The sequence below is a fragment of the Somniosus microcephalus genome, unplaced genomic scaffold (genome assembly GCF_052327205.1).
Source record: "Somniosus microcephalus isolate GS21.2 unplaced genomic scaffold, FLI_Smic_1.0 unresolved_chr1, whole genome shotgun sequence".
Lineage (NCBI taxonomy): Eukaryota > Metazoa > Chordata > Chondrichthyes > Squaliformes > Somniosidae > Somniosus > Somniosus microcephalus.
Genome location: NW_028225179.1, coordinates 35,213,895 through 35,241,098, shown reverse-complemented (window position 1 = coordinate 35,241,098; position 27,204 = coordinate 35,213,895). Strand labels below are relative to the sequence as shown.

The window sequence follows — 27,204 nt, the reverse complement described above, 5'->3', positions numbered from 1 at the left end:
TACTCCTGCTCCTATCTTCTATGTTTCCATGAACGGCGGAGCGGGCTCGAGGGGCCGAATGGCCCACTCCTGCTCCTATCTTCTGTGTTTCTATGGAAGAAAGAGGGGGAGGCGAGAAGGTAGGTGATTCTGTCGAGCAGCCAAGCAGGATGTTGCTGGCCAATGCCAAGGGAGGGGAAAAAAACCTAGCCGAGGCCCTGCCATGTCCTTGATCCTAATCTCCGGTGCCAGTCAGATCACAATCTGAGAGCAGCCTGAGAACAGCGGGAGTCGGCAGCGAGACGCAGCCTATATAAAGCCCCAGCCCATTGCTAGGTGGAGCACGGCGCGTTCCCCCACCCGGGACGCACAGTTGCCTCGGCTTTTGAATTTGGTGACCCAGATGTTTGGGCTGGTGGGCTCGCTGATCCTCCTGGGCACCGCCCGGGCACAGATCCCCATCCAGTGCGCCAGCGCCCAGCTCATGTGGGCGGGCAAGTGCTGCCCGCCCTTCTGGCTGGACGGCTCCCCCTGCGGCGTGGCCTCGGGCCGCGGGCGGTGCCGGGACGCGGCGGCCGGGCGCCGGGAGCGGTCGAGCGAGCCGCGCGGCGGCCGGGACTTCCGCCTGCGGTGGCCCGCCTACTTCTTCCGCCGGCTGTGCGCCTGCACCGGCCACTTCGCCGGGGCGGACTGCGGCGAGTGCCGGCGGGGCTGGCGGGGGCCGAGGTGCCAGGAGCCCCACCTGGTGGTGCGGCGCGAGCTGGCCAGCATGTCGCGGGGCGAGCGGCGGCTCTTCGTCGAGCGGCTGGCGCAGTCCAAGCTCACCCCCAGCCGCCGGTTCGTGCTCTACGCCAGCCGCAGCGCCGTCCCCTGGTCGCCGCTGGGGTTCCGCCGGGCCTCGGTCTACGACGTGGCCTCCTGGATGCACTACGTGCTGTTAAAGCCCCTGAGCGCCGGCCACATCTACGCCCATCGCTCCACCTCCTTCCCCGCCTGGCACAAGATGTACCTCATCTTCATCGAGAACGAGATCCGCAACATGACCGGCGACGACTCCTTCTTCATCCCCGTCTGGACCTGGGCCGGGAAGGCTGGCTGCGACGTCTGCACTGACGATCTCTTCGGCAGCAGTGGCCCCAATGGGCGGCTCTCACGGAACTCCAGATTCAGCTCGTGGAAGGTAAGGGTCCATAGGCCTAGATTATCGGGCAGCCATGGGGCGGGCTTTTTGGCGTGCGGGGGGGCAAAAATCCCGAATTCGGGGGTCCCGACCCCATCCCGCCCAAAACCCCACCCCACGTAAGTTTCAGAGGAGGCGGGTACCCGCCCGCACTGGGACCCCCCTCCCCGAGGCGGGAAGGGGATTAGTGCCAATTAACTGCCTGTTAACAGGTAGTTAACCGGCAGTTTTCAGCCTAATCCCTATTTTGAGGGGTGTCGTGTGAGATTCCCGACGGCTCCAAACCACGCCAGGTTAGAGGAGGGCGGCCGTCGGGTTGAAGGACTTGGAGGGGTCGCGATGTCGGTGTTCAGGTGAGTGATGGGTGCATGAGTGCAAAGGTAAGTGTGTTTGGTGTGTCTAAAGTGTGTAAAGAAGTTTAAATTACCTGTACTTACCTTAACAGCCTTTCTTCCTCTAGGCGTCGAGAGTCCATCACTCAGCCAGCACAGAAAGCTGAATGGCTGTGATCTGTCAAAAGTGAGAGCCTTCAGCTTTCTGTGCCGGTGAGATTTCTAACTGAGTCTGTGTAGAAGGACTCAGGTTAGAAGTCAGACTGTCAGTGTTTGACAGCTTCAAACAGCTGTGAAACGCTGATATTTCATCTGTCAAAAACTCTTGACAGATGAAATGTCAGTCTGTGACGTCACCTGTTGCCGGGTGGCCCTTAATTGGCCTGCTGAGCCCGTTGGGCGGGCTCAACAAGGTCAATCAAGGGAAAATCGCGTGGATTGGCCGCATCTCAATGGAGGCGGGACTAAAACACGAAAGTTGTAGTCCCGCCTCCTTCCCGACTTCGGAATGAAAATCCAGCCCATAGTGTCACGGGGGGAAAATTCAGTTGGTTCGCTCCTCCCGTTAGCGCCTTAAGAGGGCGCTAATGGGGCGCAAAGCGACTAGCGCCCGGGCACAGCGATGTTTGCGCCGCGCGCAACGCCCCGGTAGCGCCCCGGACCGGATATTCAGTGGCGCCCCCCCGCCTTACCGCCTGCCGCTAGCAATGACAGGTTGAGGGGAGCGTTTTGCAGTCGGGAAGGGACTGGGGGAGCGCTATTTAAAGGCGGCCGCTTCCTTGTTGTACGAGGCCCCTTGGGTCGGAGCGATCATAATATGATCGAATTCTTCATTAAGATGGAGAATGAAGTAGTTGACTCAGAGACTAGGGTCCTCAATTTAAATAAAGGAAACTACGATGGTCTGAGGAGCGAGTTGGGTGGGATTGATTGGGGAATGGCACTCAAAGGGTTAATGGTGGATAGGCAATGGCAAACATTCAAAGACCGAATGGATCAGCTACAGAATTTGTTCATCCCAGTTTGGCATAAAAATAAAACAAAAAAGGTGACTCAACCGTGGCTAACAAGGGAAATTAGGGATAGCATAAGATCCAAGGAGAGGACATATAAATTGGCCAGAAAAAGCAATAATCCTGAGGATTGGGAGCAGTTTAGGATTCAACAAAGGAGGACAAAGGGATTAATTAAGAAGGGGAAAATAGAATATGAGAGTAAGCTTCCAGGGAACATAAAAACTGACTGTAAAAGCTTTTATAGATATGTGAAGAGAAAAAGATTGGTGAAGTCAAGCGTAGGTCCCTTGCAATCAGAATCGGGGGAATTTATAATGGGGAACAAAGAAATGGCAGACCAACTAAATACATATTTTGGTTATTGTCTTCACAAAGGAGGACACAAATAACCTCCCAGAGATGCCGGGGAACATAGGGTCTGATGAAAGGGTGGAACTGAAAGAAATCAGTATTTGTAGGGAAATGGTGTTAGGAAAATTGATGGGACTGAAGGCCGATAAATCCGCAGGGCCTGATAATCTACATCCCAGGGTACTTAAGGAAGTGGCCCTAGAAATAGTAGATGCATTGCTGGTCATCTTCCAGAACTCGATAGACTCTGGAACAGTACCCATGGATTGGAGGGTAGCTAATGTTACCCCACTATTCAAAAAAGGTGGTTGAGAAAAAGCGGGGAATTATAGACCGGTAAGCCTGACATCAGTAGTGGGGAAAATGCTAGAGTCCATTATAAAAGATGTAATAGCAGAGCACTTGGAAAACAGTGACAGGATCGGACAAAGTCAACATGGATTTACAAAAGGTAAATCATGCTTGACTAATCTACTGGAATTTGGTGAGGATGTAACTGGTAGAATAGATAAGGGAGAACCAGTGGATGTGGTGTATCTGGACTTTCAGAAGGCTTTCGATACGGTCCCGCATAAGAGATTAGCGTGCAGAATTAAGGCACATGGGATTGGGGGCAAGGTATTGACTTGGATAGAGAACTGGTTGGTGGACAGAAAGCAAAGAGTTGGAATAAACGGGTCGTTTTCCGAGTGGCAGGCAGTGACTAGTGGGGTACCACAAGAATCGGTCCTAGGACCCCAGCTGTTCACAATATATATTAATGATCTGGACGAGGGAATTGGATGTAATATCTCCAAATTTGCAGACGACACAAAGCTGGGTGGGAGGGTAAGCTGTGAGGAGGATGTCGTGAAACTCCAGTACGATTTGGACAGGTTGAGTGATTGGGCAGAAACATGGCAAATGCACTACAGGTAGACTACCCTTTATCCGAACTTCCGAAAACCGAAACCCTCTAAAAACCGAAGGTTTTTTCGGTCAGCGTAAGTCATGCGCACGACATGACCAGAGTGGCGCACGACTTACGCTGAGCAGAGGGTCAGCGTAAGTCGTGTGCACGACCCCCCGCCGACCCCCCCGCGGAACCACCTGACTCTCTTCCAAAGGCTCGAAAGCAACGAGAGCTCTGAGCCCGCGGCGGTGCCGGCCCCTGTTCCGACCGAGCACGACAACCTGTTGGTGGAAATGCGGAACTTCATTGCATTCCAGGCTAGCAGCGACGGACAAGCCACGACTGCGGACCCCCCCGGGGACCCCCGTCGGCCCCGACCCCCGCCGACCTCCCTGCGGACCCCCGCCGACCCCCCCGCGGACCCCCGCCGACCCACCTTCCGAAAACCAAAACACGGCTGGTCCCGAGGTTTTCGGATAAAGGATAGTCTACCTGTATAATGTGGATAAATGTGAGGTTATCCACTTTGGTGGCAAAAACAGGAAGGCAGATTATTATTTGAATGGCAATAGATTGGGAGAAGGGGAAGTGCAAAGAGACCTGGGTGTTCTTGTGCACCAGTCGCTGAAGGTAAGCATGAAGGTGCAGCAGGCGGTTAAGAAGGCAAATGGTATGTTGGCCTTCGTAGCAAGAAGGTTCGAGTACAGGAACAAGCAGTACAGGAACAGGGCCTTGGTGAGACTGCACGTTGAGTATTGTGTGCAGTTTTGGTCGCCTTACCTGAGGAAGGATGTTCTTGCCATGGAAGGAGTGCAGCGAAGATTCACCAGGCTGATACGTGGGATGGCAGGAATGACGTATGAGGAGAGATTGGGTCGATTGGGCTTATACTCACTGGAGTTTTGAAGATTGAGAGGGGATCTCATCGAAACCTATAAAATTCGAACAGGACTAGACAGACTAGATGCAGGAAGGATGTTCCCGATGGCGGGGGAGTCCAGAACCAGGGGTCACAGTCTAAAGATAAGGAGTAAGCCTTTAGGACTGAGGTGAGGAGGAATTTCTTCACCCAGAGAGTGGTGAACCTGTAGAATTCTCTACCACAGAAGGCAGTAGAGGCCAATTCATTAAATGTATTCAAGAAGGAGTTAGATATATTTCTTAAGGCTAAAGGGATCAAGGGATATGGGGAGAAAGCAGGGACAGGGTACTGAGTTTGGATGATCAGCCATGATCTCATTGAATGGCGGAGCGGGCTCGAGGGGCCGAATGGCCGACTCCTGCTCCTGTCTTCAATGTTTCTGCCTTTTTTTGCCGGTGACATTTATTGCACCACGCATTCTGAGAGAGAGAGAGAGACTTCTGGAGAGATTCAACGCTGTGTGAAGGAGTTTTGAGTACTGAGCAGCACTTTGCAGGTTAATTTTGATTTGCCCTTCCTTGCTTCGCCCGCGCTCTGAGTTAGCGCCTCGCTCCTCGGCCTTTGCGCCTTAAGACAGGTGTGAAGCGCCTGATTTAGCGCTCCAATCACCTCCAGGGGCGATAAAAGCCAAGTTTGCCGTCGGAGGCGATAATTAGCGCCAGGCGCTAAACTTTGCGCACGGCCGATAATGGCGGCCCAAATGGGGCGATGCTGAATTTTTCCCCCATAGAGTTATACAGCACAGAAAGAGGCCCTTCGGCCCGTCGTGTCCGCGCCAGCCATCAAGCCCTGTCTATTCTAAGCCCATTTTCCAGCACTTGCTCCCTAGCCTTGTATGCTATGGCGTTTCAAGTGCTCATCTAAATGCTTCTTGAATGTTGAGGGTTCCTGCCTCTACCACCCTTTCAGGCAGTGAGTTCCAGATTCCAACCACCCTCTGGGTGAAAAAGTTTTTCCTCAAATCCCCTCTAAACCTCCTGCCCCTTACTTTGAAACTATGCCCCCTGGTTATTGACCCCTCTACTAAGGGGAAAAGCTCCTTTCTATCTACCCTATGCCCCTCATAATTTTGTACACCTCAATCAGGTCCCCCCTCAGCCTTCTCTGCTCTAAGGAAAACAACCCCAGCCTGTCCAGTCTCTCTTCATAGCTGAAGCGCTCCAGCCCAGGTAACATCCTGATGAATCTCCTCTGCACCCTCTCCAAAGCAATCACATCCCTCCTATAGTGTGGCGACCAGAACTGCACACAATATTCCAGCTGTGGCCTAACTAGCATTTTGTACAGCTCCATCATAACCTCCCTGCTCTTATATTCTATGCCTCGGCTAATGAAGGGAAGTGTCCCATATGCCTTCTTAATCACCTTATCTACCTGTCCTGCTGCCTTCAGGGATCTATGTACATGCACACCAAGGTCCCTCTGATCCTCTGTCCTTCCTAGGGTCCTACCACTCATTGTGTATTCCCTTGCCTTGTTAGTCCTCCCAAAATGCACCACCTCACACTTTTCAGGGTTACATTCCATTTGCCACTGTCCTGCCCATCTGACCAACCCATGTATATCGTCCTGTAGCCTGAGGCTTCCCTCCTCGCTATTTACCACTCCACCAATTTTCGTGTCATCTGCGAACTTACTGATCATACCTCCTACATTCATATCTAAATCATTAATGTACACTACAAACAGCAAAGGACCCAGCACTGATCCCTGCGGTATACAACTGGACACAGGCTTCCAGTCACAAAAACAACCTTCGACCATCATCCTCTGCCTCCTGCCACTAAGCCAATTTTGGATCCAATGCGCCAAATTGCTCTGGATCCCATGGGCTCTTACCTTCTTGACCAGTCTCCCATGCGGGACTTTGTCAAAAGCCTTACTGAAGTCCATGTAGACTACATCATCCACACACCTAGTCATCCCCTCGAAAAATTCAATCAAATTGGTTAGACATGATCTCCCCCTGACAAAGCCATGCTGACTGTCCTTGATTAATCCTTGCTTCTCCAAGTGGAGACTAATTTTGTCCCTCAGAATGTTTTCCAATAATTTCCCTACCACTGTTGTTAGGCTCACTGGCCTGTAATTCCTTGGTTTATCCCTACTACCCTTCTTGAATAATGGTACTACGTTAGCTGTCCTCCAGTCCTCTGGCACCTCCCCTGTGGCCAGAGAGGATCTGAAAATTTGTGTCAGAGCCCCTGCAATCTCCTCCCTTGCCTCACACAGCAACCTGGGATACATCTCATCTGGGCCTGGGGATTTATCCACTTTTAAGCCCGCTAAAACCGCTAGTACCTCCTCCCTCTCAACACTAATTTGTTCAAGTATATCACAATCCCCCTGCCTGATTTCTATGCATACATCGTCCTTCTCCATAGTGAACACAGATGCAAAATATTCATTTAAAACCTCACCCACATCTTCCGGCTCTACACACAGATTGCCACTTTGGTCCCTAATGGGCCCTACTCTTTCCCTAGTTATCCTCTTGCCCTTACTATACTTATAAAACACCTTGGGATTTTCCTTTATTTTGCCCGCCAGTGCTTTTTCATGCCCCCTCTTCGCTCTCCTAATTTCTTTTTTAAGTACCCTCCTGCATTTTCTATACTCCTCTAGGGCTTCCACTGTTTTTAGTCCTTTGTATCTGTCAAAAGCCTCCCTTACTTTTGTAATCTATTCTTGTATATCCCTTGACATCCAGGGTTTGTTGGTCCCACCCTTGACCTTTACGGGAACATGTTGGCGCTGTACTCTCTCTATTTCCTTTCTGAAAGACTCCCACTGCACTGATATGGATTTTCCGACAAGTAGCTGATCCCAGTCAACTTTGACCAGATCCTGCCTTATCATATTAAAATCATCCTTCCGCCAATTTAGAACATTTATTTCCGGTACATCTAGGTCTTTTTCCATGACTACCTTAAATCTCACCGAGTTATGATCACTGTCACCAAAATGCTCTCCTACTGACACTTCTACCACGTGCCCGGCTACATTCCCTAGAATTAGGTCCAGTGCTGCCCCCTCTCTTGTAGGACTTTCTACATGCTGGCTCAAAAAGCTCTCCTGAATGCACGTTAAGAATTCTGCACCCTCTAAGCCTTTCACAATCTGACTATCCCAGTTAATATTGGGGAAGTTGAAATCCCTACTATTATTACCCTATTATTTCTACACTTCTCTGAGATTTGCCTACATATCTGTAGAGGGAGCTTTACTCTGTATCTAACCCGTGCTGTACCTGCCCTGGAAGTGTTTGATGGGACAGTGTAGAGGAAGCTTTACTCTGTATCTAACCCCGTGCTGTACCTGCCCTGGAAGTGTTTGATGGGACAGTGTAGAGGGAGCTTTACTCTGTATCTAACTCCGTGCTGGACCTGCCCTGGGAGTGTTTGAAGGGACAGTGTAGAGGGAGCTTTACTCTGTATCTAACTCCGTGCTGGACCTGCCCTGGGAGTGTTTTGATGGGACAGTGTAGAGGGAGCTTTACTCTGTATCTAACCCCGTGCTGTACCTGCCTTGGGAGTGTTTGACGGGACAGTGTAGAGGGAGCTTTACTCTGCATCTAACCCGTGCTGTACCTGTCCTGGAAGTGTTTAATGGGACAGTGTAGAGGGAGCTTTACTCTGTATCTAACCCGTGCTGTACCTGCCCTGGGAGTGTTTGATGGGACAGTGTAGAGGGAGCTTTACTCTGTATCTAACCCGTGCTGTACCTGCCCTGGGAGTGTTTGATGGACAGTGTAGAGGGAGATTTACTCTGTATCTAACCCCGTGCTGTACCTGCCCTGGGAGCGTTTGATGGACAGTGTAGAGGGAGCTTTACTCTGTATCTAACCTGTGCTGTACCTGCCCTGGGAGTGTTTGATGGGACAGTGTAGAGGGAGCTTTACTCTGTATCTAACCCGTGCTGTACCTGCCCCAGTAGTGTTTGATGTGACAGTGCAGAGGGAGCTTTACTCTGTATCTAACCTGTGCTGTACCTGCCCTGGGAGTGTTTGATGGGACAGTGTAGAGGTAGCTTTACTCTGTATCTAACCCATGCTGTACCTGCCCTGGGAGTGTTTGATGTGACAGTGTAGAGGGAGCTTTACTCTGTATCTAACCCATGCTGTACCTGCCCTGGGGATGTTTGATGGGACAGTGTAGAGGGAGCTTTACTCTGTATCTAACCCGTGCTGTACCTGCCCTGGGAGTGTTTGATGGGACAGTGTAGAGGGAGCTTTACTCTGTATCTAACTCGTGCTGTACTTGCCCTGGGAGTGTTTGATGGGACAGTGTAGAGGGAGCTTTACTCTGTATCTAACCTGTGTTGTACCTGCCCAAGGAGTGTTTGATGGGACAGTGTCGAGGGAGCTTTACTCTGTATCTAACGCATTCTGTACCCGCCCTGGGAGTGTTTGATGGGACCGTGTAGAGGGAGGTTTACTCTGTATCTAACCCATGCTGTACCTGCCCTGGGAGTCCTTGATGGGACAGTGTAGAGGGAGCTTTACTCTGTATCTAACCCATGCTGTACCTGCCCTGGGAGTGTTTGATGGGACAGTGTAGAGGGAGCTTTACTCTGTATCTAACCCCGTGCTGTACCTGTCCTGGGAGTGTTTGATGGGACAGTGTAGAGGGAGCTTTGCTCTGTATCTAACCCCGTGCTCTACCTGCCCTGGGAGTGTTTGATGGGACAGTGTAGAGGGAGCTTTACTCTGTATCTAACCCTGTGCTCTACCTGCCCTGGGAGTGTTTGATGGGACAGTGTAGAGGGAGCTTTACTTTGTATCTGACACTGTGCTGTACCTGCCCTGGGAGTGTTTAATGGGACAGTGTAGAGGGAGCTTTACTCTGTATCTAACCCTGTGCTCTACCTGCCCTGGGAGTGTTGAATGGGACAGTGTAGAGGGAGCTTTACTTTGTATCTGACACTGTGCTGTACCTGCCCTTGGAGTGTTTGATGGGACATTCTAGAGGGAGCTTTACTCTGTATCTAACACCGTGCTGTACCTGCCCTGGGAGTGTTTGATGGGAGAATGTAGAGGGAGCTTTACTCTGTATCTAACCTGTGCTGTACCTGCCCTGGGAGTGTTTGATGGGACAGTGTAGAGGGAGCTTTACTCTATATCTAACCCTGTGCTCTACCTGCCCTGGGAGTGTTTAATGTGACAGTGTAGAGGGAGCTTTACTCTGTATCTAACCCTGTGCTCTTCCTGCCCTGAGCGTGTTTAACGGGACAGTGTAGAGGGAGCTTTACTCTGTATCTGACACTGTGCTGTACCTGCCCTGGGAGTGTTTAATGGGACAGTGTAGAGGGAGCTTTACTCTGTATCTAACCCATGCTGTACCTGCCCTGGGAGTGTTTGATGCGACAGTGTAGAGGGAGCTATACTCTGTATCTGACACTGTGCTGCACCTGCCCTGGGAGTGTTTGATGGGACAGTGTAGAGGGAGCTTTACTCTGTATCTAACCCATGCTGTACCTGCCCTGGGAGTGTTCAATGGGACAGTGTAGGGGGAGCTTTACTCTGTATCTAACCCATGCTGTACCTGCCCTGGGAGTGTTTAATGGGACAGTGTAGAGGGAGCTTTACTCTGTATCTGACACTGTGCTGTACCTGCCCTGGGAGTGTTTAATGGGACAGTGTAGAGGGAGCTTTACTCTGTATTTATCCCCGTGCTGTACATGCCCGGGGAGTGTTTTGACGGGACCGTGTAGAGGGAGCTTTACTCTGTATTTATCCCCGTGCTGTACATGCGCAGGGAGTGTTTTGACGGGACTGTCTCTCTTTCCCTTAGATCCATTGCACGGAGGCAGCTGACGGGGACAACCTGTATGACTTCGGCCTGGTGTGCCCGCCGGCGCCTGGTGGCCCGCTCATTCGCACCAACCATCTCGACGAGCAGTTCGGCGGCCTGCCCACCTTCGACGACGTGCTGGCCTGTCTCCGCATCCGCCACTTCGACACCCCGCCCTACGACACGAGTTCGCGCAACTCCTTCCGCAACGCCCTGGAAGGTAGGGCTTTCTCGGGCGGGTTTGGCGGGGTTGGGGGGAGGGCGCTCCAGTGTATCCTGCCGTCCCCGGCCTCGCGCCGCATTTAGAGTTGTTCAGGGCCTGGGTGAGACCACACCTTGAGTATTGTGTGCAGTTTTGGTCGCCTTTTCTGAGGAAGGATGTTCTTGCCATGGAGGGAGTGCAGCGAAGATTCACCAGACTGATACCTGGGATGGCAGGAATGACGTATGAGGAGAGATTGGGTCGATTGGGCTTATATTCGCCGAAATGGCCTCCTTCTGTGCTGTGAATTCGGAATATAGGTACTGCGGCGGGCAATTCAGCAAAGGGAGGGGCCTTCTCGCCCCAGATGTCCTGGGGACCATTTTTACTCGCTCCGCCAATAGCTATAATCAGAGAATCATAGACTCATAGAAGCATAGAAAGTTACAGCATGGAAGGAGGCCATTTTGGCCCATCGCGTCCGCGCCGGCCAACAAAGTGCTATCCAGCCTAATCCCACTTCCCAGCTCTTGGTCGGTTGCCCTGCAGGTTAGAGCATCCCATGGGTGAGAATTTTGAAATCGAGACATTGCTTAACCTGGAGCCATTGTGGGGCGGCGGGCACGGTGGGGGGGTGATGGGCGAACGGGACTCGGGGCGAGTTAGGCCACGGGGCGGCCGAGTTTTGGAAGACCTCCAGTGTACGTTCGGTAGAACGTGCGAGGCCGGCCAGGTGCGCGTTGGAATAGTCAAGTCAAGAGGTAACAGAGGCATGGATGAGGGTTTCAGCAGCAGATCAGCTGAGGCAGGGGCGGAGACGGGCAATGTTACAGAGGTGGAAATGGGCGGTCTTAGCGATGCCGCGGATATGTGGGTGGAAGCTCATTTCAGGGTCAAATATGACACCAAGTTTGCGAAGAGTGTGGTTCAGCCTCAGGCAGATGTTCGGGAGAGGGATGGAGTCGGTGGCTGGGGAATGTGTGTGCTGTGAGGAGAATGCAGAGAAACTCCAGTATGATTTGGACAGGTTGGGTGATTGGGCAGATGCATGGCAGATGCAGTATAATGTGGATAAATGCGAGGTTATCCACTTTGGTGGCAAAAACAGGAAGGCAGATTATTATCTGAACGGCAATAGATTGGGAGAAGGGGAAGTGCAACGAGACCTGGGTGTCCTTGTGCACCAGTCGCTGAAGGTGAGCATGCAGGTGCAGCAGGCGGTTAAGAAGGCAAATGGTATGTTGGTCTTCGTAGCGAGAGGGTTCGAGTACAGGAGCAAGGATGTCTTGCTGCAGTTGTACAGGGCCTTGGTGAGACCACACCTTGAGTATTGTGTGCAGTTTTGGTCGCCTTATCTGAGGAAGGATGTTCTTGCCATGGAGGGAGTGCAGCGAAGATTCACCAGACTGATACCTGGGATGGCAGGAATGATGTATGAGGAGAGATTGGGTCGATTGGGCTTATACTCGCTGGAGTTTAGAAGAATGAGAGGGGATCTCATTGAAACTTATAAAATTCTGACAGGACTGGACAGACTAGATGCAGGAAGGATGTTCCCGATGGCGGGGGAGTCCAGAACCAGGGGTCACAGTCTAAGGATAAGGGGTAAGACATTTAGGACAGAGATGAGGAGGAATTTCTTCACCCAGAGAGTGGTGAACCTGTGGAATTCTCTACCACAGAAGGCAGTTGAGGCCAATTCATTAAATATATTCAAGAAGGAGTTTGATATATTTCTTAAGGCTAAAGGGATCAAGGGATATGGGGAGAAAGCAGGGACCGGGTACTGAATTTGGATGATCAGCCATGATCTCATTGAATGGCGGAGCAGGCTCGAGGGGCCGAATGGCCTACACCTGCTCCGATCTTCTATGTTTCTACGGAACGGAGTTTGTGGCGGGGAACGAAGACAATGGCTTTGGTCTTCCCGATATTTAATTGGAGAAAATCTCTGCTCATCCAGAACTGGATTTTGGACAAGCAGTGCGACATAAAAAACATAGAAACATAGAAGATAGGAGCAGGAGTCGGCCATTCGGCCCCTCGAGCCTGCTCCGCCATTCAGTGAGATCATGGCTGATCATCCAAATTCAGTACCCTGTCCCTGCCTTCTCCCCATATCCCTTGATCCCCTTAGCCTTAAGAAATATATCCAACTCCTTCTTGAATATATTTAATGAATTGGCCTCTACTGCCTTCTGTGGTAGAGAATTCCACAGGTTCACCACTCTCTGGGTGAAGAAATTCCTCCTCATCTCTGTCCTAAATGGCTTACCCCTTATCCTTAGCCTGTGACCCCTGGTTCTGGACTCCCCGACCATCGGGAACATCCTTCCAGCATCTAGTCTGTCTAGTCCTGTTAGAATTTTATAAGTTTCAATGAGATTCCCTCTCATTCTTCTAAACTCCAGCAAGTATAAGCCCAATCGACCCAATCTCTCCCCATACGTCATTCCTGCCATCCCAGGTATCAGCCTGGTGAATCTTCGCTGCACTCCCTCCATGGCAAGAACGTCCTTCCTCAGATAAGGCAGCACGGTGGCATAGTGGTTAGCACTGTTGCCTCACAGCGCCAGGGACCCGGGTTCGAATCCGGCCTCGGGCGACTGTCTGTGTGGAGTTTGCACATTCTCCCCGTGTTTGCGTGGGTTTTCTCCGGGTGCTCCGGTTTCCTCCCACAGTCCAAAGATGTGCGGGTTAGGTTGATTTGGCTATGATAAATTGACCCTTAGTGTTAGGGGGATTAAATACGTGGGGTTACGGGGATCGGGTGGGATATGTGTTCGTGCAGGCTCGATGGGCCGAAATGGCCTCTATCTGCACTGTGTGATTTCTGTGATTCTGTGATTCTGTGAAGGCGACCAAAACTGCACACAATACTCAAGGTGTGGTCTCACCAAGGCCCTGTACACCTGCAGCAAGACATCCTTGCTCCTGTACTTGAATCCTCTCGTTACAAAGGCCAGCATACTATTTGCCTTCTTAACCGCCTGCTGCACCTGCATGCTTACCTTCAGCGACTGGTGCACAAGGACACCCAGGTCTCGTTGCACTTCCCCTTCTCCCAATCTATTGCCGTTAGTTGGAGTTGCTGGTTTCTTTGGGCCGTGGTGACGCTGATCTCCTGAGTGCTGTCTCTCGTTTCTTACCTCTCTCTCTCTCTTGCAGGATTCTCAAACCCTCATGACCCGGACATCATCATGATCAGCATGCACAACTTGGTCCACGTCTTCTGCGGCGGGACCATGGAAAGTATCTTCGAGGCCACCAACGACCCACTCTTCCCGTGCTTGCACGCCTTTGTCGACAAGTAAGTGACCGGGCTTTCCCTCGAGCCTGCAGCCGCCCTCTCCGAGACATCGTCTACTCGACGGTCAAAGGCCAGCGGGAACGTCCCAGCGGGAACTCCAGTATGATTTGGACAGGTTGGGGGATTGGGCACAAGCATGGCAGATGCAATATAACGTGGATAAATGCGAGGTTATCCACTTTGGTGGCAAAAACAGGAAGGCAGATTATTATCTGAATGGCAATAGATTGGGAGAAGGGGAAGCGCAATGAGACCTGGGTGTCCTTGTGCACCAGTCGCTGAAGGTAAGCATGCAGGTGCAGCAGGCGGTTAAGAAGGCAAATGGTATGTTGGCCTTCGTAGCGAGAGGATTCGAGTACAGGAACAAGGATGTCTTGCTGCAGTTGTACAGGGCCTTGGTGAGACCACACCTTGAGTATTGTGTGCAGTTTTGGTCGCCTTATCTGAGGAAGGATGTTCTTGCCATGGAGGGAGCGCAGCGAAGATTCACCAGACTGATACCTGGGATGGCAGGAATGACGTATGAGGATGGATTGGGTCGATTGGGCTTGTACTCACTGGAGTTTAGAAGAATGAGAGGGAATCTCATTGAAACTTATAAAATTCTAACAGGACTAGACAGACTAGTTGCAGGAAGGATGTTCCCGATGGTCGGGGAGTCCAGAACCAGGGGTCACAGTTTAAAGATAAGGGGTAAGCCATTTAGGACAGAGATGAGGAGGAATTTCTTCACCCAGAGAGTGGTGAACCTGTGGAATTCTCTACCACAGAAGGCAGTAGAGGCCAATTCATTAAATATATTCAAGAAGGAGTTGGATATATTTCTTAAGGCTAAAGGGATCAAGGGATATGGGGAGAAGGCAGGGACAGGGTACTGAATTTGGATGGTCAGCCATGATCTCATTGAATGGCGGAGCAGGCTCGAGTGGCCGAATGGCCTACTCCTGCTCCTATCTTCTATGTTTCTATGTTCTAATTAAACCCCAGCTCCCACCCACAGCAGACTCATGACTGCATTAGGCGCACCAACGTCAGTGTCCTCGCTCAGACCAACATCCCCGGCATCAAGGCTCTGACCGCGCTCGATCAGCTCCGATGGACGGGCTACGTCATCACGTCATCCACGCGCCCGATACGAGACTCCCCCAAAACAAGCGCTCTACTCGGAGCGCCGGCACGGCAAGAGAGCCCCAGAGGAAATGCTTGAAGGACACCCTCAAAGCCTCCTTGAAAAAGCGCAACATCCCTGATGTAAGAAGAATACGAGGCACTTGGTCTAAGCGTTAAACAAAGCTTTAATCAACTGTTTTACAACATGGAGGTCTAGTTGTGTCCTTCACTAGTTCCCGTTAAAGAATGTCCTACGCAAGCTGGGCCCGTGCCCGAGTATTTCTACTCTCCCTGGACAGCCCCACCCGCAGGCCGCTCAGTATTATTTCATAAGTCTTTCTGTGTAACTTGGAGGTGAAACTTGGAGGTGGTGGTGTTCCCGTGCGCCTGCTGCCCTTGTCCTTCTAGGTGGAAGAGGTCGTGGGTTTGGGAGGTGCTGCCGTAGAAGCCTTGGCGAGTTGCTGCAGTGCATCTTGCAGATGGTACACACTGCAGCCATGGTACGCCGGTGGTGGAGGGAGTGAATGTTTAAGCACCAAGCTCATGGTCTACAGGGCAGCAGTGATACCCGCCCTGCTGTATGCCTCAGAGACATGGACCATGTACAGCAGGCACCTCAAAGCACTGGAGAGGTACCACCAATGCTGTCTCCGCAAGATCCTGCAAATCCAATGGCAGGATAGGCGCAGCAATGTCAGTGTTCTTGCTCAGGCCAACATCCCCAGCATCGAAGCTTTGACCACGCTCAATCAGCTCCAATGGACGGGTCACATTGTCCACATGCCTGGTACGAGACTCCCAAAACAAGCGCTCTACTCGGAGCTCCGGCACAGCAAGAGAGCCCCAGGTGGGCAGAGGAAATGCTTCAAGGACACCCTCAAAGCCTCCTTGAAAAAGTGTAACATCCCCACCGACACCTGGGAATCCCTGGCCCAAGACCGCACAAAGTGGAGGAGAAGCATCCGGGAAGGCGCCGAACACCTCGAGTCTCTTCGCCGGCAGCAAGCGGAAGCCCAGCGCAGGCAGCGCAAGGAGCACACGTCCACCCAAGCCTCCCACCCACCCGCCCCTTCAACCACCGTCTGCCACACCTGTGACAGAGACTGTAGGTCCCGCATTGGACTCATCAGTCACCTGAGAACTCATTTTTAATGTGGGAGCAAGTCATCCTCGGTTCCCGAGGGACTGCCTAAGAAGAAGAAGAGAAGAAGACTACATTAGGAAAAGGAAGCAGAGGCACAGGAGAATGTGCAGTAAAGATCTGCCAGGATGACACCGGAACTGATACCTGGGATGGCAGGAATGACGTATGAGGAGAGATTGAGTCGATTGGGCTTATACTCGCTGGAGTTTAGAAGAATGAGAGGGGATCTCATTGAAACTTATAAAATTCTAACAGGACTGGACAGACTAGATGCAGGAAGGATGTTCCCGATGGTCGGGGAGTCCAGAACCAGGGGTCACAGTCTAAGGATAAGGGGTAAGTCATTTAGGACTGAGATGAGGAGGAATTTCTTCACCCAGAGAGTGGTGAACCTGTGGAATTCTCTACCACACAAGGCAGTAGAGGCCAATTCATTAAATATATTCAAGAAGGAGTTGGATATATTTCTTAAGGCTAAAGGGATCAAGGGATATGGGGAGAAAGCAGGGACAGGGTACTGAATTTGGATGATCAGCCATGATCTCATTGAATGGCGGAGAGTGCTCGAGGGGCCGAATGGCCTACTCCTGCTCCTATCTTCTATGTTTCTGTGTTTCTATGAGAGAAAAAGGAACAAGAACATTAGATTTAGGAGCAGGAGTCAGCCATTCGGCCCCTCGAGCCTGCTCTTCCATTCAATAAGATCATGGCTGATCATCGACCTCAACTCCACTTTCCCGCCCGATCCCCATATCCCTCGATTCCCTTAATATCCAAAAATCTATCGATCTCTCTCTTGAATATACTCAACGACTGAGCCTCCACAGCCCTCTGGGGCAGAGAATTCCAAAGATTCACCCTGGGAGTGTTTGACGGGACAGTGTAGAGGGAGCTTTACTCTGTATCGAACCCATGCTGTACCTGCCCTGGGAGTGTTTGATGGGACAGTGTAGAGGGAGCTTTACTCTGTATCTATCCCGTGCTGTACCTGCCCTGGGAGTGTTTGATGGGACAGTGTAGAGGGAGCTTTACTCTGTATCTAACCCATGCTGTACCTGCCCTGGGAGTGTTTGATGGGACAGTGTAGAGGGAGCTTTACTCTGTATCTAACACGTGCTGTACCTGCCCTGGGAGTGTTTGATGGGACAGTGTAGAGGGAGCTTTACTCTGTATCTAACACGTGCTGTACCTGCCCTGGGAGTGTTTGATGGGACAGTGTAGATGGAGCTTTACTCTGTATCTAACCCGTGCTGTACCTGCCCTGGGAGTGTTTGATGGGACAGTATAGAGGGAGCTTTACTCTGTATCTAACCCGTGCTGTACCTGCCCTGGTAGTGTTTGATGCGACAGTGTAGAAGGAGCTTTACTCTGTATCTAACCCGTGCTGTCCCTGCCCTGGGAGTGTTTGATGGGACAGTGTAGTGGGAGCTTTACTCTGTATCTAACCCGTGCTGTCACTGCCCTGGGAGTGTTTGATGGGACAGTGTAGAGGGAGCTTTACTCTGTATTTAACCCGTGCTGTACCTGCCCTGGGAGTGTTTGATGGGACAGTGTAGAGGGAGCTTTACTCTGTATCTAACCCGTGCTGTACCTGCCCTGGGAGTGTTTGATGGGACAGTGTAGAGGCAGCTTTACTCTGTATCTAACCTGTGCTGTATCTGCCCTGGGAGTGTTTGATGGGACAGTGTAGAGGGAGCTTTACTCTGTATCTAACCTGTGGTGTACCTGCCCTGGGAGTGTTTGATGTAACAGTGTAGAGGGAGCTTTACTCTGTATCTAACCCGTGCTGTACCTGCCCTGGGAGTGTTTGACGTGAGTGTATTGGGAGCTTTAGTCTGTATCGAACCCGTGCTGTACCTGCCCTGGGAGTGTTTGATGGGACAGTGTAGAGGGAGCTTTACTCTATATCCAACCCATGCTGTACCTGCCCTGGGAGTGTTTGATGGGACAGTGTAGAGGGAGCTTTACTCTGTATCGAACCCGTGCTGTACCTGCCCTGGGAGTGTTTGATGGGACAGTGTAGAGGGAGCTTTACTCTGTATCTAACCTGTGCTGGACCTGCCCTGGGAGTGTTTGATGGGACAGTGTAGAGGGAGCTTTACTCTGTATCTAACCCGTGCTGTACCTGCCCTGGGAGTGTTTGATGGGACAGTGTAGAGGGAGCTTTACTCTGTATCTAACCCGTGCTGTACCTGACTTGGAGTGTTTGATGGGACAGTGTAGAGGGAGCTTTACTCTGTATCTAACCCCGTGCTGTACCTGCCCTGGGAGTGTTTGATGGGACAGTGTAGAGGGAGCTTTACCCTGTATCTAACCCGTGCTGTACCTGACTTGGAGTGTTTGATGGGACAGTGTAGAGGGAGCTTCACTCTGTATCTAACCCCGTGCTGTACCTGCCCTGGGAGTGTTTGATGGGACAGTGTAGAGGGAGCTTTACTCTGTATCTAACCCGTGCTGTACCTGACTTGGAGTGTTTGATGGGACAGTGTAGAGGGAGCTTTACTCTGTATCTAACCCCGTGCTGTACCTGCCCTGGGAGTGTTTGATGGGACAGTGTAGAGGGAGCTTTACTGCCCATCTAAGGCAGTTGATGCCAATTAATTAAATATATTCAAGAAGGAGTTAGATATGTTTCTTAAGGCTAAAGGGATCAAGGGGTATGGGGAGAAAGCAGGGACAGGGTACTGAATTTGGATGATCAGCCATGATATCATTAAATGGTGGAGCAGGCTCGAGGGACCGAATGGCCTGCTCCTGCTCCGATCTTCTATGTTTCTATAAATTCTCGCTTTGTTTTTTTCCATTGTTGCCAAAGTTTTTTGTTTCAACAGCCCCTTCGAGCCTGCTCTTCCATTCATTGGGGCAGTAACTCCTCCCCAAACGCGCGAGTACGGAAGGGGTACTCACGCGTCTGGCCGGAGGAAATGCCGGTTTTCAGCATGCACAGCGCATGCGCTGAAAACCGGCATTTCCTCTCCTCCAACCCAAGAGGTGAAGAGGCTAGCGCGTGCGCTGTAGGGGGCAGCGCGTGCGTCTTGGATTTCCTCTGTTTTGGGGGATTTGCGCATGTCTAAAGGCCTCCGGTCCTTACGCTTGTAAAAAGCACACGTAAGTATTTATTTTTACAGGTAAGTGGTGTTTTAGTGCAATTTAGAATTTTTTTTCCCACAGGTTTATTATTTTAAAGAATCTACAGTAAGGTAAGTTTCGTTTTAGACCCTTTTTATTCAAAATTTATTTTTTTCAAAAAGAAAAATTGTTTAAATTATTTATTTTAACTTATTTATACTTAATTTAATGATTGGGATGTTTTTTAAAATTTTATTTAAAGTTTAAGTAGTGTTTTGGGGTGCAGTACTTCTCATGAGTTTGACAGTTCTTACTCTCAAACTCATGAATGAGTTTCCCCTCCCCTGATTGGTTGTACAGTGCTCACCTGATCCCAGCCGGCACATCGCACGAACTACGCCGCTGGATCAGGTAAGCACTGCGCGCGGACATCTGAACCGGGCCTGTCACAGGAAATGCAAGCAGGCCCGGGCTTCAGGTGTCGGCGCGCAGGGCGAGTGCAGATCGGGGGCTTGCACGCGCGGCAAGCCCCCGACACCAAGTTCTGGGCCAATAAGATCATGGCTGATCATCGACCTCAACTCCACCTTCCCGCCCGATCTCCATATCCCTCGATCCCCTTAATATCCAAAAATCTATCGATCTCTGTCTTGAATATACTCAACGACCGAGCCTCCACAGCCCTCTGGGGCAGAGAAGTCCAAAGATTGAAACACGTAAGGTCCTGAGGGGGCCTGGACAGGGTGGATGTGGAGAGGATGTATCCTCTTGTGGGAGGATCTAGAACGAGGGGGGTCACTGTTCAAAAATAAGGGGTCGCCCATTTAAGACAGAGATGAGGAGAAATGTTTTCCCACAGAAGGCCGTGAGTCTTTGGAACTCTCTTCCTCAGAGGGCAGTGGAAGCAGAGTCTGTGGATATTTTTAAGGCAGAGGTAGATCGATTCTTGGTAAGCAAGAGGGTGAAAGGTGATCGGGGGTAGGCGGGAATGTGGAGTCATCGGATCAGCCATGATCTTATTGAATGGCGGAGCAGGCTCGAGGGGCCGAGTGGCCTACTCCTGCTCCTAATTCGAATGTTCGATTCACCACCCTCTGAGTGAAGAAATTTCTCCACATCTCAGTCTGAAATGGCCGACCCCTTATTCTGAGACTGTGACCCCTAAGTTGGCTCCCGGTTAAGCAGCGCCTCGATTTCAAAATTCTCATCCTTGTTTTCAAATCCCTCCATGGCCCTCCTCGCCCCTTCCCTATCTCTGTAATCTTCTTCAGCCCCACAACCGCCCCCCACCCCGAGATATCTGCGCTCCTCTAATTCTGCCCTCTTGCGCATCCCTGATTATAATCGCTCAACCATTGGTGGCCGTGCCTTCTGTTGCCTCGGCCCTAAGCTCTGGAATTCCCTCCCTAAACCTCTCCGCCTCTCTAGATCTCTTCCCTCCTTTAAGACGCTCCTTAGAACCTACCTCTTTGACCAAGGTTTTGGTCAACTGCCCTAATTTCTCCTTATGTGGATCGGTGTCAAATTTTTCATCTTAAGATACTCCTGTGCAGAGCCTTGGGACAGTTTTACTACGTTAAAGGCGCTATATAAATGCCAGTTGTTTTTCATGGAAGACAGGAGCCGGAGAAGGCCATTCGGCCCCTCGAGCCCGCTCCGCCATTTCATGAGATCATGGCTGATCATCCAAATTCAGTACACTTGTGACATGAATCTTGTCATTCATGTGGAAATGACTTATGAAATAATACTGGGCGGCCTGCTGGTGGCGCTGTCCAGGGAGAGTATAAATACTCGGGTATGGGCCCAGCTTGCTCAGGACATTCTTTAACAGGAACTAGTGAAGGACACAACTAGACCTCCATGTTGTAGAACAGTTGATTAAAGCTTTGTTTAACGCTTAGACCAAGTGCCTAGTAGTATTCTTATGTCACCCTGTCCTTCTAACCACCCTAACGGCTGGTACGAAGATGGTTACGGTCACGGAAGGAGCGTTAATCGCGGCCAGAAATCCTTCCACCACTTCATACAGTTCCCCAAAGGGAACAGTGTGAAGACACGTACGACGACGACCCTGTCCTTGCTTTCTCCCCATATCCCTTGATCTCTTTAGCCTTAAGAAATATATCTAACTCCTTCTTGAATATATTTAATGAATTGGCCTCCACTGCCTTCTGTGGTAGAGAATTCCACAGGTTCACCACTCTCTGGGTGAAGAAATTCCTCCTCATCTCAGTCCTAAATGGCTTACCCCTTATCCTTAGACTATGACCCCTGGTTCTGGACTCCCCGACCATCGGGAACATCCTTCCTGCATCTAATCTGTCCAGTCCTGTTAGAATTTTATAAGTTTCAATGAGATCCCCTCTCATTCTTCTAAACTCTAGCGAGTATAAGCCCAATTGACCCAATCTCTCCTCATACGTCATTCATAAGAACATAAGAACATAAGAAATAGGAGCAGGAGTAGGTCATACGGCCCCTCGGGCCTACTCCGCCATTCAATAGGACCATGGCTGATCTGAATCTAGACTCACGTCCACTTCCCTGCCCTCTCCCCGTAACCCCTAATTCCCTTGTCTGCTAAGAAAATGTCTATCTCCATTTTAAATGTATTTAATGTTGCAGCTTCCGCAGCTCTCTGGGGTAGCAAATTCCATAGATTTACTACCCTCTGAGTGAAGAAGTTTCTCCTCATCTCAGTTTTGAAAGGGCAGCCCCTTATTCTAAGATTATGCCCCCTAGTTCTAGTCTCACCCATCAGTGGAAACATCCTCACCGCATCCACCCGATCAAGCCCCCTCACAATCTTGTATGTTTCGATAACATTCTTCTGAACTCCAATGAGTAGAGTCCCAACCTACTCAACCTTTCCTCATACGTCAACCCCCTCATCTCCGGAATCAACCGAGTGAACCTTCTCTGAACCGCCTCGAGAGCAAGTATATCTTTTCTTAAATATGGAAACCAAAACTGCACGCAGTATTCCAGGTGTGGCCTCACCAATACCCTGTATAACTGAAGCAAGACTTCCCTGTTTTTATACTCCATCCCCCTTGCAATAAAAGCCAAGATTCCATTGGCCTTCCTGATCACCTGCTGTACCTGCATACTAACTTTTTGTGTTTCATGCACCAGGACCCCCAGATCCCTTTGTACTGTAGCACTTTGCAGTTTCTCTCCATTTAGATAATAACTTGCTCTTTGATTTTTTCTGCCAAAGTGTATAACATCACACTTTCCAACATTATATTGCACCTGCCAAATCTCTGCCCACTCACTTAGCCTGTCTATGTCCTTTTGCGGGTTTTTTATGTCCTCCTCACTCACTGCTTTCCCTCCCATCTTTGTATCATCGGCAAACTTGGATATGTTGCACTCGGTCCCTTCCTCCAAATCGTTAATATAGATGGTAAAGAGTTGGGGTCTCAGCACTGACCCCTGCGGAACACCACTAGTTACTGATTGCCAGCCCGAGAATGAATCATTTATCCCAACTCTGTTTTCTGTTAGATAGCCAATCTTCCACCCATGCCAGTATATTTCCCCCAATCCCGTGATTTTTTATCTTGATCAGTAATCTTTTGTGTGGAACCTTGTCAAATGCCTTTTGGAAGTCCAAATACACTACATCCACTGGTTCCCCTTTATCCACCCTGTATGTTACATCCTCAAAGAATTCAAGCAAATTTGTCAAACATGACTTCCCCTTCATAAAACCATGCTGACTCTGTCCTATTGTTGTGGTGAAAATAAATTCACATCTAAACCGTGTAAAAGTAAAAAGATGCAGCTTATTATCAGAGCTCTGGGAGAAGAGTCTCAGACCCCGCGGTCTGTGTGAGCACCTTCTCGTTCTCTCTTGGTTGGTACAGCTTTTTATTCTATTTTCATCCAATCACATTGTATTACAATAATCACCTGATCACATTGTATTACAATAATCACCTGATCACATATGGATTATTTATTCTTTTCAGTATTAGTAAAGGTTAGTTACATCTTACTATGCCTTGGGTCACAGGTCAAATTCCCATGACCCCTATATTCTGCTCTGTCTACAATTTTTAGCTAAAGCAGCATATTCCTTATCGGTTACGCAAAACGCACATATTCTGTCTGGTTCCACAACTGCGTCTTATCTTGGTTTTTCGAAGCTTCTCACATTGTTCTTTGTTTAGTTTTGCCTTTTTACGTAAGTCAATTTTTATTGTGATATTTCTTATCTCAACCTGGTTTCTTTTAGTCACTTTCACATGACCGCACTCCTTTGTTCTGATTTTAAACACTGAAAGGATTTGCTTTTAACCCTTTTGTGGCGGTACCATCGGTTGTACCTTACATAAAGAGATACATAATTCCCTTTAACTTACCTTACTGTATGTATAACTTACCTGTTGGGGCCGTTGCCCCTTTAACTTACCTGTTGGGGCCGTTGCCCCTTTAAGATGCACCCTAACGTGTTGACGTCACGTCACGTACGACGTGACGTGCGTGCGGCAGCCGCCGGCCCGACTCAGCCTTCCATGATGGCCGCCAGCACAGCCCGGCCTACCGCGACTTCGGCCTCAACGGCCGGCCGACGGGAGCGACGCAATCTCCCGCTCCCACGGCAAGCACCGGCACAGCCCGGCCTCGCGACCTCGGCCTCAACGGCCAGCCTCTATGCCGGGGAGATGCACTGACGTCACGACGCGATCACGTGACGCCCAAAGCGCGGGAACACACAGCAGAGCGTGATGACGTCATCACGCTCCCCACAGGACTGCGAACTCAGTCCTCGTGGAGTCCCCGCTGGGACAAGACCTACACCACGGTGCTCCTACAGTCAGCCATCTTACCTGCCATCTTACCTGATGTAATTATTCTGTTCCTGTAAATAAACAACTTATTTATAGTTTGTCGAAGTCAAACTCTCTTATTTAGTGGCGATCTACGCGAACCGCTACACTTTCACTATTAAATTATGTTTATCCAAATGCTCTGTTACTGTTTCCTTAATAATGGACTCCAACATTTTGCCAACCACAGATGTTAGGCTAACTGGCCTATAGTTTCCAGCTTTTGGTCTACTTCCCTTCTTAAATAAGGGTGTTACATTAGCAGTTTTCCAATCTGCCGGGACCTTTCCTGAGTCCAGGGAGTTCTGGAAAATGATCACCAATGCATCCACAATCCCTACCGCCACTTCTCTCAAGACCCTAGGATGTAGGCCATCAGGTCCGGGGGATTTATCCGCTGTAAGTCCCATTATTTTACTGAGTACCATCTCCTTAGTGATTTTAATCGTGTTTAGCTCCTCCCCCCCCCCCCCCATTGCCCCCTGTTTGTCCAGTGTTGGGATATTTTTAGTGTCCTCTACTGTAAAGACTGATACAAAATATTTGTTCAGCGTCTTTGCCATCGCCATGTTCCCCACCACTAGTTTCCCAGTCCCATCCTCTAAGGGACCAACGTTCACTTTAGCCACCCTTTTTCTTTTTATATAGCTGTAGAAACTCTTGCTATCTGTTTTTATATTTTTTGCTAATTTACTTTCATAATCTACCTTCCCTTTCTTCATTAATATTTTAGTTATTGTTTGCTGGCTTTTAAATGCTTCCCAATCTTCTATCCTCCCACTAGATTTGGCTAATTTATATGCCCTTGTTTTCAGTCGAATACTATCCTTTATTACTTTACTAAGCCACGGATGGCTGTCTTTTCTTTTACTCCCCTTTTTCCTCAGTGGAATATATTTATCTTGAAAGATGTGAAATATCTCCTTGAATGTAGACCACTGCTCTTGTACCGTCTTACACTTTAATCTGTTTTCCCAGTCCACTTTAATCAATTCTACTCTCATACCTTCATAGTCTCCTTTATTTAAGCTTAGTACGCTGGTTTGAGATCCAACTCTCTCACCCTCAAACTGAATTTGGAATTCAACCATATTATGGTCACTCATTCCAAGGGGATCCTTTACTAGGACATTTTTTATTAATCCTGTCTCATTACACAGGACCAGATCTAAGATTGCCTGCCCCCTGGTTGGTTCAGTTACATACTGCTCAAGGAACCCATCCCTAATACACTCTATGAATTCTTCCTCAATGCTGCCATGCCCAATTTGATTAGTCCAGTCAATATGAAAGTTAAAATCCCCCATGATTATAGCTGTTCCCTTATTACAAGCCCCAACTATTTCCTGATCTATACTCCGACCAACAGAGTTGCAACTGTTAGGAGGCCTATAGACTATGCCCACTAGTAACTTTTTCCCCTTATTATTCCTTATCTCCACCCAAACTGTTTCACTATCCTGATCCTTTGACCCAATATCATTTCTGACTATTGCAGTGATTCCATCCTTGATTAACATAGCAACCCCACCTCCCTTTCCTTCCTGTCTGTCCTTCCTAATTGTCAAATAACCTTGTATGTTTAGTTCCCAGTCATGATTATCTTGCAGCCATATTTCCGTAATGGCCACCAGATCATACCCATGTGTAGTTATTTGCACCGTCAACTCGTCAATTTTGTTACGAATGCTGCGTGCATTCAGATAAAGAACTTTCAAATATGTTTTCTGACAATTTATTCCTGCTTTTACCCCTTTTACTACTTTACCTTTATCATTATTCATTCTGTCCCTTCCTGACACGCTCTGGTTTTTAATTCCCCCACTGCTACCTTGCTCTATTGCCTTCTCCGCTGTCATTTTTATTTTTCGCTCTCTTAAAACCTCCCCTCCACTAATTAGTTTAAAGCCCTCTCTACAGCCCTAGTTATTCGATTCGCCAGGATTCTAGTCCCAGCACTGGCCAAGTGAAGTCCGTCCCAATGGAACAGCTCTCTCCCATCCCAGTACTGATGCCAGTGTCCCAGGAAGCAAAACCCATTTCTCTCTCACCAGTCTTTGAGCCACGCATTTAACTCTCTAATTTTATTTACCCGAGCCAAATTTGTACGTGGCTCAGGTAGTAATCCAGAGATTATTACCCTTGTGGTTCTGCATTTTAGCTGCTCAAACTCCCTCAGCAGAACCTCCTTCCTTGTCCTATCTATGTTGTTGGTACCAACATGGACCACGACAAATGGATCCTCCCCCTCCCACTCCAAGTTTCTCTCCAGCCCAGAGGAGATGTCCTTAACCCTGGCACCGGGCAGGCAACACAGCCTTCGGGACTCTCGCTCTCGGCTGCAAAGAACTCTATCTATCCCCCTAACGATACTATCCCCTACCACTACAACATTTCTTTAAACTCCCCCCACTTGAATGGCCCCCCGCTCCACGGTGCTGTGGCCAGGTTGCTCATCCTCCCCGCAGTCCCTGTTCCCATCCTCACAGGGAGTAAGAGCCTCAAACCTGTTGGACAAGAGCAAGGGTATCAGCCTGGTGAATCTTCGCTGCACTCCCTCCAAGGCAAGAACATCCTTCCTCAGATAAGGCGTTGTTCTAGTTCGAGACTCTCCATCCAGGGGCAATCAGCCAATCAGCAGCTGTGTGCACGGGTGGAACGCGGGTTAGTTGTCCATTTTCCCGCTGGTACCTTTGACGTTCGTCCGCCTATCTTATTTCTTTTTGCAGGATATTCGAGATGTGGTTGAGGAGAAACCCGGACTCCGCCTATCCCATGGACAACGACATTCCTTACGGGCACCGGGCGACTGACAAGATGGTTCCATTCATCCCTGTGGTGGAAAACTGGGAAATGATGCGAAGCGCCAGGACCTTGGGATATGACTACGAATACGACGAAAATTGGTGAGCAGCTCCCTTGCTGCCCGGGCATGCTACGCTGAAGGAGGACCAGATCAGGACTCACTCACTAACCGCACCAACTCCTTGATAGGACAGTGCAGAGACAGCTTTATTCTGTATCTAACCTGTGCTGTACCTGCCCTGGGAGTGTTTGATGGGAA

At 49.8% G+C, this 27,204-nt stretch overlaps 1 protein-coding gene across 1 annotated transcript; it reads left to right on the top strand.

The window, feature by feature from the left end:
* Positions 1 to 382: 382 nt before the first annotated feature.
* Positions 383 to 27,050, top strand: LOC147094601 (5,6-dihydroxyindole-2-carboxylic acid oxidase-like). Its single transcript, XM_085974230.1, has 4 exons — positions 383 to 1,159; positions 10,465 to 10,684; positions 13,835 to 13,976; positions 26,870 to 27,050. The coding sequence occupies exons 1-4, from the start codon at positions 383 to 385 to the stop codon at positions 27,048 to 27,050; spliced, it is 1,320 nt and encodes a 439-aa protein (XP_085830356.1).
* Positions 27,051 to 27,204: the final 154 nt, after the last annotated feature.